Source organism: Pelophylax lessonae (genome assembly GCF_965119305.1).
Source record: "Pelophylax lessonae genome assembly, chromosome: 5".
In the NCBI taxonomy this organism is placed as follows: domain Eukaryota; kingdom Metazoa; phylum Chordata; class Amphibia; order Anura; family Ranidae; genus Pelophylax; species Pelophylax lessonae.
The window spans coordinates 73,079,388-73,092,461 of NC_138772.1; the positions used below are offsets into that span (position 1 = coordinate 73,079,388).

The 13,074-nt window shown below is 43.4% G+C and overlaps 1 protein-coding gene across 1 annotated transcript in view; it reads left to right on the forward strand.

Moving 5' to 3' along the window:
- The first annotated feature begins 2,103 nt into the window (after positions 1–2,103).
- BMI1 (BMI1 proto-oncogene, polycomb ring finger) overlaps positions 2,104–13,074 on the forward strand; it is a 16,066-nt gene continuing 5,095 nt past the window's right edge. Inside the window, exons 1-7 of the mRNA XM_082259367.1 lie at positions 2,104–2,458; positions 8,726–8,875; positions 10,666–10,762; positions 10,915–10,970; positions 11,055–11,105; positions 11,828–11,936; positions 12,019–12,064. Coding sequence (XP_082115493.1) covers positions 8,764–8,875; positions 10,666–10,762; positions 10,915–10,970; positions 11,055–11,105; positions 11,828–11,936; positions 12,019–12,064 — 471 coding nt within the window. The 5' untranslated portion in view covers positions 2,104–2,458; positions 8,726–8,763. The remainder of the gene's footprint in view (positions 2,459–8,725; positions 8,876–10,665; positions 10,763–10,914; positions 10,971–11,054; positions 11,106–11,827; positions 11,937–12,018; positions 12,065–13,074) is intronic.

Sequence of the window (13,074 nt, forward strand, 5' to 3'; positions counted from 1 at the left end):
GTATCCCTCTAGTAAGTGCTGAATGATTAGAGTGTTGTACCCCTGGCAAGCAGTGTATGAGTATAGTACCGTACGTATACGTATAGTACCGTATATGAACACTATACTTACAGCGCGGTACAGATAGGTGTAGCGCTGTACCGCTAGTAAATATAGCACTTCATCTTTAGCAAGTACTATGTGCTCGTAGCTCTACACCTTTAGTAATTATAGCGCTACACTTTTAGTAAGTACGGTAAGAACTATGTGGTGGTAACTCTATACCTAATTATAGTGTTGTACCTCTAGTAAGTACAGAAGTACTATATGGTTGTAGCGCCGTAAATAAAGTATAGTTAAAGCTCTGCACTGCTGGTAAGTACAATAAATTATTTTCCAACTCATTAGTAAGTATTGCAAGGTGCTTCTTCCCCCTCTCTCTGTTATATGACCTATCTACAGTCACAGCTCGCTGCCTTTTGTAACTACCATAAGATTACAGAGAATGCTGGAACTCCTGAGGATTGAGGGCTAGATATGACTGTGCCCGGGCTGTGCATACATTTTTATTACTCTGATGTTACATTCAGATACAATGTTGCAGTTAGTAACAGTGATCCCTGTTAAATATAGACCTGATCTCCCTGCTAAATGCAGACAAAGGTCCCACTGTCTGTTTACTCAGCGCTTACAACAATGATTTATTAAATTGTTTTGGTTACATATATGAGTCCCTCAATGATGAATATATGGAAGCTCCATTATTCTCTATTTTTTTTGCTGGTAGCCTGCTTTCTATGTACATGTGTGTCATGTGATACCCCAACCAACACAACTGCCCATTACAAGACAAGCAATGTACCCACTATGTATGAACTATGACACCCCAGCCAACATAACTGCCCTTTCTAATAAAGGTAATGCATATTTCTATGTATTTACTACACCACAACCAACACAACTGTCCGTTACAAGACAAGCAATGTACCCACTATGTGTGAACTATGACACCCCAGCCAACACAACTGTCCTTTTATTAAAGGCTATGCGTATTTCTATGTATTAATATACCCCAGCCAACACAACTGTCCTTTTATTAAAGGCAATGCGTATTTCTATGTATTAATATACCCCAGCCAACACAACTGTCCTTTCTATTAAAGGCAATGCGTATTTCTATGTATTAACTATGACACCCCAGCCAACTCAACTGCCCTTTCTGTTAAAGGCAATGCGTGTTTTTATGTGTTAACTATAACGTCCCAGCCAACATAACTGCCCTTTCTATTAAAGGCAATGTATATTTCTGTGTATGAACTATGATAACCCAGCCAACACAACTGTCCTTTCATTTAAAGGCAATTCATATTTCTATGTATTAATTATAACACCCCCAACCAACAAAACTACCCGTGCCAAGACAGGCAATGCAAAGTATGTGCCCCATGACAATCCAAACAGATCTGCCGGTTATGGGCCAGACAATGCAAACTATGTTCCTTAACTATGACACCCCAATCCACACAATTGCCGGTTATTTTATAGGCAATGCACAATCTGTGCCCCAGAACACCCCAACCCACACAACTGCCTATTACATGGCAGGCAATGCACATTTGTTGAGAAGAAATTATGTACCCCAAAGTCACTTTATTCACCCACTCAGGTTCTATGGAAATTATTTTTTTATTTGTCACCCAGCCTCAGAGTTATTTCATTATTTCAGGGGTGTAATTAACTGTCGGGCGCCCCCTCCCATCAGCCTGGCTTGTAATGGGGTGTGCTTTGTGTAACCTTTGTGCTGTGGGGTGTAGTAGAAATGGGGGGGACTTTGCACAGAAGAATGTGTGTCCGTGCTGAGTGCAGTGTGTGTACATTGTGAGTGCAGTGTGTACACTAATTCCCAGGCCGCCCTTAAGGAATGAGACCACGTGACGGCGCGGGGCGGGCGGACTCTGAGCCATTTTGGGGACGGTGTCAGTTTCCAGTGTGAGGCTCCAGTGAGCGGAGTGCCCGAGCAGCCCGGGAGAGGCAGCAGCGGCGGCGGCGGCGCGCGGAGGGATAGGGGCGGCTTGCACGGCGCACAGAGCAGGCAGCAGCGGCAGCAGCAGTAAAAGATCGGCTCCGGTGCAGGCAGCAGCAAGCAAGAAAAAAAAAAAAAAAAAGACAAAAGCGCTGAGGATGGTGTAATCAGCCCCCGGATCCGGGCAATAGAAGAGGCGGGAGCGGCGGTCCGGTCCGGAGGAAGAGCCGGAGGAGGAGGAGGGGGAAGGAGGAGATCTCCCACCCCTGGCTGGCCTGGAGAAGGGGGGGAAATGAACGCAGTGCCCGCACTGACAGCGTCTGCAGATCGGCTCAAGATGGCCGCCCCTGGGCTGCTGCTCATCCGCTGAGCGCCCCCCCCCCCCTACCCGACACTGCATTGTCCCCGGACCCCCCAGCAGCAGCAGCAAGCAGCCACCCCGATCGGCACCCCACGGTATGTGCACCCTCCTGGGTGGGGGTGGGGATCTGGCGGAGGGGAGGGGGGAAGAGAGGGGGGGTGTTTGTCTGCTGTACGTAAATAAAGAGGAGGGGGGAGTGAGGGGGGTGGGGTGCGGATTCTGGAATTTGGTAAAGGGGGGGGGGTGGGTAACACAGGTAGATGTGGGGGTGCTGAGGTTGGTGACTGTGGAAGCGAGCACGTGAGCGAACAGAGGTGCCATCTTCTGGGCTGCCCAATCTGAGCCCTGGTGATCTCCCTCCCTATATATTCAAGCCCCCACCTCTTCTGTTACATGTCAGCCTGCCCCCTCCCCCTTGCTCCATGTCAGACTTTTTACACCCCACTTTGCCAGCTGTACCCCTCTCCCCCCTTTGCCTTGGTAGTAGGGCTAGCCTGGCATGGCAGGGAATGGGGCTGGTGGTGCCAGTGTGGTCATAATGTGCCATCTGCCTAGATAAAGCCATGTAGCCCCCATGCATAGGTCAGTGTGCCACCCCAGGGGCTTTATTTATTTTTTGCTGCTGCGTTGCCCATTCAGTGACAAAGCAAATTGTATGCAAATGTTGTATTTTGTGTGTGTAAACCAATATATAAATATATATATATATATATATATATATATATATATATGGATAGCATGCTTTGTTTGTATTGCAGTTAAAAGAGGGAGCAATAGGAGGACACCCCTGTGCTGATTTGTTTAATATTTGGTGTACAGTTGTCATTTCATGTGCATCCTCCTCCTTTGTGCGAGAGCTTATTGCTTGGTTCAGCTCTGCTGCTGCTAAGGGGTTCTTTGCTTGTGACAGTAAATCACATTTGCCAGAGCAGCTCACTGGCCTTCCCTGTTCCACTACACCATGAGAGCCCTTGAAGAAATCTTCCAGCAGATAAAAAAAAAAAAAAAATTCAAGGGAAAAAAAAAAAAACTGTGACCAAGCCCAGAGTGCCGGTGGGGTTACCGTGTGGTCACCCTGCCATGTTTCCATATACTTTGCATAATGACCCATAAAGGAACAGGAGGGCTGGAGGAGCGATCCCTGGCAGGGAGCTGGAGGGGAAAACACTGTTTCAGCTGTTGTTGGTATTTTTTTTAGATAAATGCTTCCACTGGCTCATGCTTGAAGTTGCTCACTTGTATTTGTCGGGTGCTGAGAATAATGCTTTAGGAATAAGTGGGGACTTCAGACCATGCTTATAACTTTGCTCCCACTCTGTCCTCATGTGATTGTAGTTGTGTTGGTTCCCATGTAACATCTGAGCACTGTACATATTTATTATTTAATTAAGCACAATGTTTCCAAGTCTACCCCATTTTCTTGGTCCAAGCATTGCTGAACAAGAGGGCAGACCTCTAAAGACTTGTTACAAAAATGCCACTCTGTATGTATCAGGGGTGGTCTTCTGCATTTTTTCCCCTTCCTGTTCAATTTATTAAATGCAATCCTTTCTTATCTGTAAATATGCAGCCTGGGAGCTCTGGAATATTGCTTCATAAACTAGCCGTGCCATTTTCTATAGCAGGATTCATGGCTGACAATAGATGTGGAAGCTCTGTTTGTATGTCAGTGATATATTTCATGGCTCTGTAACTCTCTGCACATTAACCCAATATAGCCTTAACAGATTTATAGAGTACTGGCTTCCTGCTTTTCCCCACACTCCCTCTTTCCTTACTGACAGGCCCGTAACAAAGGTTTCATTCCAAGTCTTCCTTGTTACATTTCATTTCTATCTTCTCTGGGATTACATTGTAATAAATGCTCTCATACGTTTATTACTGCTTTTGATCTTCTGTACAGATCTGATCTGTAAATGTGAGTATTCCCTTGGAAAGGTTCTCAGATTGTTCCTAAATAGGATCCCTTGTGAATAATGACAATGCCCAGATCACCTTCTAATAGTCAGATTAGGGTGATCACTATCTTTAGGATAGGAGGAAATTTGACAGATCAGATGAGATAAATCCATTGGCTTCTCTGTAACTAGTTTCAGAAAATAATAATCCACAAATGCCTCGGAGCAGTAGTTGGAGTGTCAGTTAAACCCCCCAATTGTTGTGTCTAGGTGGGATAAATTCATACATTGTGCGGGGATTCCTTGTGTGTGACGTACAATTAGAGGAATACAGGATATAATGGTGTATTGTACTGTCTAATTAGACCCTGTTGGTAAATTCCTTGATCTTGGAAAGTTTTCTTGGCATTTGGAGTTATGTAGTTGGCATTAAGGAAAAGCGAGACATTTTCTTAATTTTATAGCTGGCTTCCATAGTTGTCTTTGGGACATTTGGACCTTGTTTGGTCTTATTTGTCCCATTTGTGTCACCAGGCTCTGGTGGTCTACTTGGAGCTACTCTGGTAGTTTGAAGATTGGCAGAGTTGGCATCTTTTTTTTGTGGTTGAGATGTGGAGGGTGAATGTGCCATGTAGATGGTGGACAAGCTTGTACTTGAACCCGGCCGAAAATTGAAAGCATAACCAACATTTCCTAGGATGGGTTGTTTGTCTAAGCTGTTCATCAGTGATCTCCTCCAGTTCATGGACTGTGTGAACTGAACATGTGCATACTATATATATTTATTATAAAATACATTTTATTTTTCCCTTTAAGCTGTCCTCATATAAAATGTATCTTCTCCTCCTAGCCCTTCTCCTGAGCCTTTTATCTCCCGACTTTTGCTATGTCACTTGCGAATCTCTTGCGAATTTAGCTCTCTGATCCTTAGGACTTCCAGTACACTTTTGTAAAATAAAAAAAATTCGTTTGCCCCAAGCAGATCACACCATTTCTGATCGTTCCAGTTCTGCTGCTCATCAGATTTAAATGTGTTTTTTATTTATTTGTCGTCTTCAAGTATCGACCCCCTGGGCTGTAGTGGAGCCGGTAATAGCCGGCAGTCCCCTTTTTTTGAGGGGGGGGGGTTCCCTATGTACTCTTCATTCACAGCTGTCCAGAGCTCCCCCCCTCCCTGTGAGGTGCAGTGGTCAGGTGTAGTGTACATTCGGGGGTCAGCACATTTATAGCCCATCGGAGGTGAATGTGTTTTTATTTATTTGTCTCCTACAAGTATCGCCCACCTGGGCTGTGGTAAAGTCGGAAATAGCCGGCTGTCCCTTGTTGGGGGGTCGCTATGTTCTCTTCATTCACAGCTGCCCCTGTCAGCTTGTGTAAATACATAGGAGGGGGTTCAGCACATTTCAAGGACTATACCACTTTTTATTTTTGCTGCTGTAGATTTTTTTTTTTTTTTTCTGGGAGGAGGTGCATACAAATTCATTGGTGTCATCCAGGATAAAATAAAATAACCAAGCAGGATGGTGCTGGGGGGCTACTCACAGAAGAAGGATCACCCCCTGTTCCTGGTGTGTAGAAGGGGGGGGGGGTGCTTGGAGGTACTCCCAGAAGTAAGATCCCCCTGTTCCTACTGTGTAGAAGGAGGGTGCTAGGAGGTACTCCCAGAAGTAAGACCCCCCCTCGTTCTGGTGTTTAGAAGAAGGGTGCTAGGAGGTACTCCCAGAAGTAGGGTCCTACCAGTTCCTAGTGTGTAGAAGGAGGGTGCTTGGAGGTACTCCCAGAAGTAGGATTCCCCTGTTCCTAGTGTGTAGAAGGAGGGTTCTAGGAGGTACTGCCAGAAGTAGGATTCCCCTGTTCCTAGTGTTTAGGAGTGCTAGGAGGTACTCCCAGAGGTAGGGTCCCCCCTGTTGCTTGTGTTTAGAAGGAGGGTGTTAGGAGGTACTCCCAGAAGTAGGGTCCCCCCTGTTGCTGGTGTTTAGAAGGAGGGTGTTAGGAGGTACTCCCAGAGGTAGGGTCCCCCCTGTTGCTGGTGTTTAGAAGGAGGGTGTTAGGAGGTACTCCCAGAGGTAGGGTCCCCCCTGTTGCTGGTGTTTAGAAGGAGGGTGTTAGGAGGTACTCCCAGAAGTAGGGTCCCCCCTGTTGCTGGTGTTTAGAAGGAGGGTGTCAGGAGGTACTCCCAGAAGTAGGGTCCCCCCTATTGCTGGTGTTTAGAAGGAGGGTGTTAGGAGGTACTCCCAGAAGTAGGGTCCCCCTTGTTGCTGGTGTTTAGAAGGAGGGTGTTAGGAGGTACTCCCAGAAGTAGGGTCCCCCCTGTTGCCGGTGTTTAGAAGGAGGGTGTTAGGAGGTACTCCCAGAAGTAGGGTCCCCCCTGTTGCTGGTGTTTAGAAGGAGGGTGTTAGGAGGTACTCCAAGAAGTAGGGTCCCCCATGTTGCTGGTGTTTAGAAGGAGGGTGTTAGGAGGTACTCCCAGATAGGGTCCCACTGTTGCTGGTGTTTAGAAGGAGGGTGTTAGAAGGTACTCCAAGAAGTAGGGTCCCCCATGTTGCTGGTGTTTAGAAGGAGGGTGTTAGGAGGTACTCCCAGAAGTAGGGTCCCCCCTGTTGCTGGTGTTTAGAAGGAGGGTGTTAGGAGGTACTCCCAGAAGTAGGGTCCCCCCTGTTGCTGGTGTTTAGAAGGAGGGTGTTAGGGAGGGTGTTAAGAGGTACTCCCAGAAGTAGGGTCCCCCCTGTTGCTGGTGTTTAGAAGGAGGGTGGAGGCAGTGTGTGTGACCCCGGCTCTCTCCTTCCTTCCCTCCCTCTCAGCTCTTTGTCTGTTCCCTGAACTGTACTGGGCGCCTCTTAGTTTTCTGCTCCTTCCCCTCTCCTGCTCGCCCCCCACACCCGCCCCCTGCACTTCAGATCTCTGTGTGATGGGTTTGTTTCTCTGGATCTCTTCGTGTATTCCTGGAAAGGTCTCTGCTTTCCCTCCCCCGATTTCTCCAGATTTAGGAGCTGAGTTCATTTATTAAGCCCGTGCTGCTCCAACCATTGGCCTACGCTTATTTGGGGATCTACTGATCGCACATGTGGATCTAGTTTGCAGCGTTTGTATTGCCTTTTCGCAGCCTGCTGCCTCCTAGGTGATCCCAGGGAATGATCTGGGTGGTTCTGACTAGGGGGCGATTCAGATTTGCTATTTGCACAGCGGGCAGATGGAAAGAGTTAAATGACCGTGCCCTCCCCCTCTGCAGGTATATGACCCCCCCCCCCCCCCACAGCACCTCTGTTTGACTCCATGCCTGGGTTTCCTCCCCATCTCCAGGCGGTGGCAGGATGCCAAGTGTAAGTGTAGGTTGCCATAGTAACGGAAGGATTGCAGCTTGGGCACCAGCACACTGTAATGTGCTCCTTTCATCGTGAATATAGTCTAGCTGGCAGCTCCCAGTGGGTAGACCATTCCCGACCCCCCTGTGTAGGTCTGCATCCCACCTTTACGTTCCCCTACCCATTCTACCCCGGGTGCCATCGTCCTCCAGCTTGCTGGGGGGCAGAAAACCATTTCTGGGGTACCCATTGCTTTCTAGTTTGCCTAATTGGGGCGATTTATTTGTGCTTCGGCATCCTTGGAAGCTAAAGGGGTTGATTTACTAAAGGCAAATAGGCTGTGTACTTTGCAAGGGAATTTGCTCCATAGCTTAGAAATGAGAAGATCAGCTGACTTCCAACACCCAATCACGTGCAAGCAAATTGCTGTTTTTCCCCTTGCATGTGATTGGGTATTCTTTTGCAAAGTGAAGATTTACCTCATTTATTAAGATTATTTGGAACAATGCATTTATAGGGTGCAACAGCACTTGCAAAAAGCCCAGAGGTAAATTTACTAAACCTGGAGCACCCCAATGTTATTATGGATGTACAATGTTCATTATAAATACAAAGTTACATTTAGAGAATTGTGAAATTGATCATTATAGATATGTTACTTTTAGATAATTGTAAATAGGTGATCATTATAGATACACTGGGGGTTGATTTACTAAAACCAGACAGTGCAAAATCTGGATGATAGACAATCAGCTTTTTACTTTGGCTTGTTCAATTAAACTCTGGCAATACAACCGGGAAGCTGATTGGTTTATAAGCAGGGTTGCACCAGAGTTTGCACTAAATAACCCCCACTGTCGATTTTCCTTTAGTAAACCAAGCCCATCTTGTCTGATTACAGACCATGATGTAAATCCATATGTGGTACAATGATGACTCATTCATTTTCTGTAGCAGCAGTTCTGTTTTCATAGTATGGCTGTGAAAGGTCTCATTGCATACTCTATGTCGGGATGTGTGTGGCAGGTGAGAATTATAATCGTATGGTTAGCTTGCAGGGTATACTGTTCATTTTCAATGTCTGCGATTTGTTAAGAAAAGCCTCTCTCAGTGCTTTGATACATGGGGGCCATCTGTGAATTACTGGCTGTGTTTCTTGCAGGGATTGAGAGAGAAAGAAAGCCTTTCCAACGAGCAATCATGCATCGGACGACCAGGATCAAAATCACGGAGCTGAACCCCCATCTGATGTGTGTTCTCTGCGGGGGATACTTCATAGACGCTACGACCATCATCGAGTGTCTTCATTCTTGTAAGTAAGAGATGGATTATCAGAGCAGGGGGAATGTAGAAATTGCCAGCTCAGAGGACTCTGCTGTGGGCATCTTCCCCAATCTACATTGCTCTGGTGGTTGCGTCGCTATTGCACTCTTTGCAATGAATTATCTCAAGTCTGGTTCTGCTGCTATTTATGGCCTGGGTCCCCCTGAATATAAAAATCTGGAGATTGTAGAGAGATGGATGATGGATTTTAGTTGGTGCTTTACTAAATCGGTACTTTTCTCTGAAGGTGTGACCACACAGAACACTGCGTCCTGGGCAGAGCAATATAAATTCCCACTGTTATATGAATACACCTTCAATGGGACATCTGAAAAATGTACTGCTTTAGGAAATCAAATCTGTAGAGGAGATCATGTATTTGTTACAAAATATGTGACCTTTGTGATCCCCATTTTTAAAAATGATAGAAGTGCTACCAGTTTAAAAATTGGAAGAGGCTAGAAGTCTTTTCCTTACTGTCCCATTGACTATCTGTACTTGTAGGACCGCTGTAATAATTATTGGCTCGTTTATTCTAATGTGTTTTAATAGAGGAGAAGGATAGCCTGTAAATATTTTTCGTTAGGCACAGCTGTATATGTGCAGTTCTCTAGATGGGGGCTTTGTCATGGGGAACAATCCCCATAACTAAAACAGTAGAGATTTTACTTAACAAAATACATGTTCTCTTTGGAAAGTTTAAAGTATGTTCACTTTGCAAAATAATTCTCACTTAGCATACTGATTCAAGTGAAGCTGCATTCATTTTGATCCTCTAAACATACAAGCAATTTTAATTTTTGTGTGTGTATTTATTTTTCTAGTTCTGTTATACATGCATAGATGTTTGAATTGAACAAAGCATTACTTTAATCACTATACTAAGTGAATGGTTACTTATGCCCTTTGACAAATGAATAGTCTCTAATTGTAAATTTTCCCCAATTTTCATTGTACATATCTTTGCTATATTTAGTTTTGGACAAGACTTGTCCCTTGCATTTAAATATGTTTAGGTATTCTTGGTACATATCTGTATTAAGTGCCCATCTATCTCTATGGATTGCTACATAGGTATATTTGTGACCCTCTATATATCTTAAATGTGTGTATATATGGATGCTATTTGTGTATTTGTTGGTATCTTACATTGTCTGTTCTGTATGTCTGTCTGTGTCATATATATATATATATATATATATATATATATATATATATATATATATATATATATATATATATATATATATATATATATATATATATTTTTTTTTTATATATATATATATATTAAAGGAAGAGAGCAGCTCACAAGGCATATGGGCAAATTAAGAGAAGTGTTCACTGATGACAGCCCAGTCACATGCTAGATAGGAATCCTGTATAATATCCCACACATAAATTGGATATTCATGGTGAACACAGCTTTACATTACCAGCCCCCTGAACAGCCTGTACTGCTTTAGTAAATCAACCCAAATAACTGCTAAATTATGTGGCATTTTATTGATCATTTCCTTAAAATATTAAAGAATAATGTATTTCTCATTTAACACCAGTTAGCCAAGCCATGCAAAACACATGACATGTTAAACTTTTTTTTTTTTTTTTTATAAGAGGTAACTACTTTTCAGGATTCTAAGAGAGGTCTTGTGGCACTCCACCATAGTCTTAGTGATGTGTGTGTGTGTTATTGTTTGCATTGCCTTTTTTATTTTTGCTTTGCATACTTCTCTTCCTGTCAGTAACCAACCACCTCTCTTGGATTTGTTTGTACAGTCTGTAAAACGTGCATTGTGCATTATCTGGAGACCAGCAAGTATTGCCCCATTTGTGATGTCCAGGTGCACAAGACCAGACCCCTGCTGAATATCAGGTAGGTTGGCACTGTGCCTTGGTTTGATGAAGGTTGTGTTTCTGTTGAGGATGTCTCAGGCTCCATTGTCCCATGTTCCTTAGGCAGCCTTGGTCAAAGTCCTATCATTTGTCCAGCCACTAAGCCTGTTCCTCGCTTCTGTCTCCTTGCAGGGCAGACAAAACCCTCCAAGACATTGTGTACAAGCTGGTGCCAGGACTTTTCAAAAGTAAGTATGAAATATCGATTTATTGGTGTGGATTTCCTTCAGACACGAGCCGGCCACACTAAAGCCACCTCTGCTCTCTTGTAGATGAAATGAAACGTCGCAGAGATTTTTATGCAGATCATCCTACTGCAGCTGGTGAGTCGGCCACCCTTTACTTAAACAGGACAGGTCCTCTTTATGGCCTCCCCCCATTCCTCCCTGTGGTTGATACATTCCTTCTTCTGCACTTTTTTTGGCAAGCTGTTATATTTGTTCTGGAAGCACAAAGGAGATCTGGTGCAGATCCGTATTGATTGTATTGTATTGTATTTCATACTGTGCTTGGTGTAGTCGGATCATGTGGCCTACACTATATACAATCTTCTTTAGATCTACTAGCAAGTATGTAGTGCAAGGACCTGACTGCCTTAACATAAAAATAATGGTTTGTTCAGGTGTGTCCTTCTATCACATGCATGGTTCTGATAAATCTGAAGGAGCCTGTACTAAGATTGTGTGATCAGATTATATAATGTATGGCCAGCTAAAGATAAAATGTCTTGGATATGAAACACTTGGATTAATGTTACCATGTGCTGCAATGTTCACTCGCAACGCTGATACAATGCCTAATGATTTGCACAACCGATTTCTGTTCAAAACTCCTGACTTCTCGGTAGCACAACGTTGCAGGTTAATTATATATATATATATATATATATATATATATATATATATATATATATATATATATATATGTGTGTATGTATGTATGTATGTATGTATGTATGTGTGTGTGTGTATATATATATATATATATATATATATATATATGACTTTATGAGTTTTCTGTAGTGACATTCTTTCTGTTCAATTAGCGTCAAATGGCTCCAATGAGGACCGGGGGGAGGTGGCAGATGAAGACAAAAGGATCATCACAGACGATGAGATCATCAGTTTATCCATCGAGTTCTTTGACCAGAACCGGTAAGTTCTATGAAGTGTGGGCTCTGATGAGTGATATCCATGACACAGATTGGAGGAATCCTAACTCTTTGTGTGTTCTCAGGGTGGATCGAAAAGGGAACAAAGACAAGGAGAAATCGAAGGAGGAGGTAAATATCGTCCAATCGTTGATTGTACAATTGTGTGTCCTGTAATGAGTAGGTAGATCGGGGTCTTCCCGGTGTTCCTGACCAGTGGGATTGCTGTGATACAATGTAACAGATCAATATGCACAGGAGAATCCTCACAATCCTTCAATAAACTTATATAAATGTATCAGAGTGTACAGATTTCATCCTAAGCCATTTGCGACCTACTCCCAATCGGCAAGTTAATGAAGGCTCACAATGTTGTGATGAATCTGCTTGTTTAAAATATATACAATCCAACCAGAACCATCAGATCTTTACTACAATATTTTCAAAGAAAATGTATTCCGACATGTGGATAACATCGTTGTCACCCTTGACAATGTTTTCTTTCTATCTATCTATCTATCTATCTATCTATCTATCTATCTATCTATCTATCTATCTATCTATCTATCTATCTATCTATCTATCTATCTATCTATCTATCTATCTATCTATCTATCTATCTATCTATCTATCTATCTATCTATCTATCTATCTATCTAAAAATTCCCTTCCCTTCTCTTTCATTGCCTTCCCTTCTCTATCTCTTTTCTTCTCTCTCACCTATAAATTAATTTTCACTGATACAAAGTAACATATGTATTGACTAAATATATGAAACAATGTAATTACAATCAGTATGTGCGTACAGACGTCCTTATAAACTGATAAGAACTTTGACCCCCCCCCCCCTCCCCCTCATGTCCCTGTAGTAGCCCATTATATAGTGTCTACTTGGAGTATGTTAGGTTTCACTTTCCTTTTCCTATCCAACAGAGAATCTGGTGACCCCCCCCCCCCCCCTACATAAGAAGGAGCTCTATATGATATACAATAACTGTACTTCTTTGTATTACAATGTGCACATTTTATTAGGATTCTTTAGGAGGATTCTGTCCATAAGGGTGTCACTGAGATTGATGTACAAAAGTAAAATACGGTGCTCATCAAGAGAAATTGCACTTTCCACAAGCATTTTCCCCATG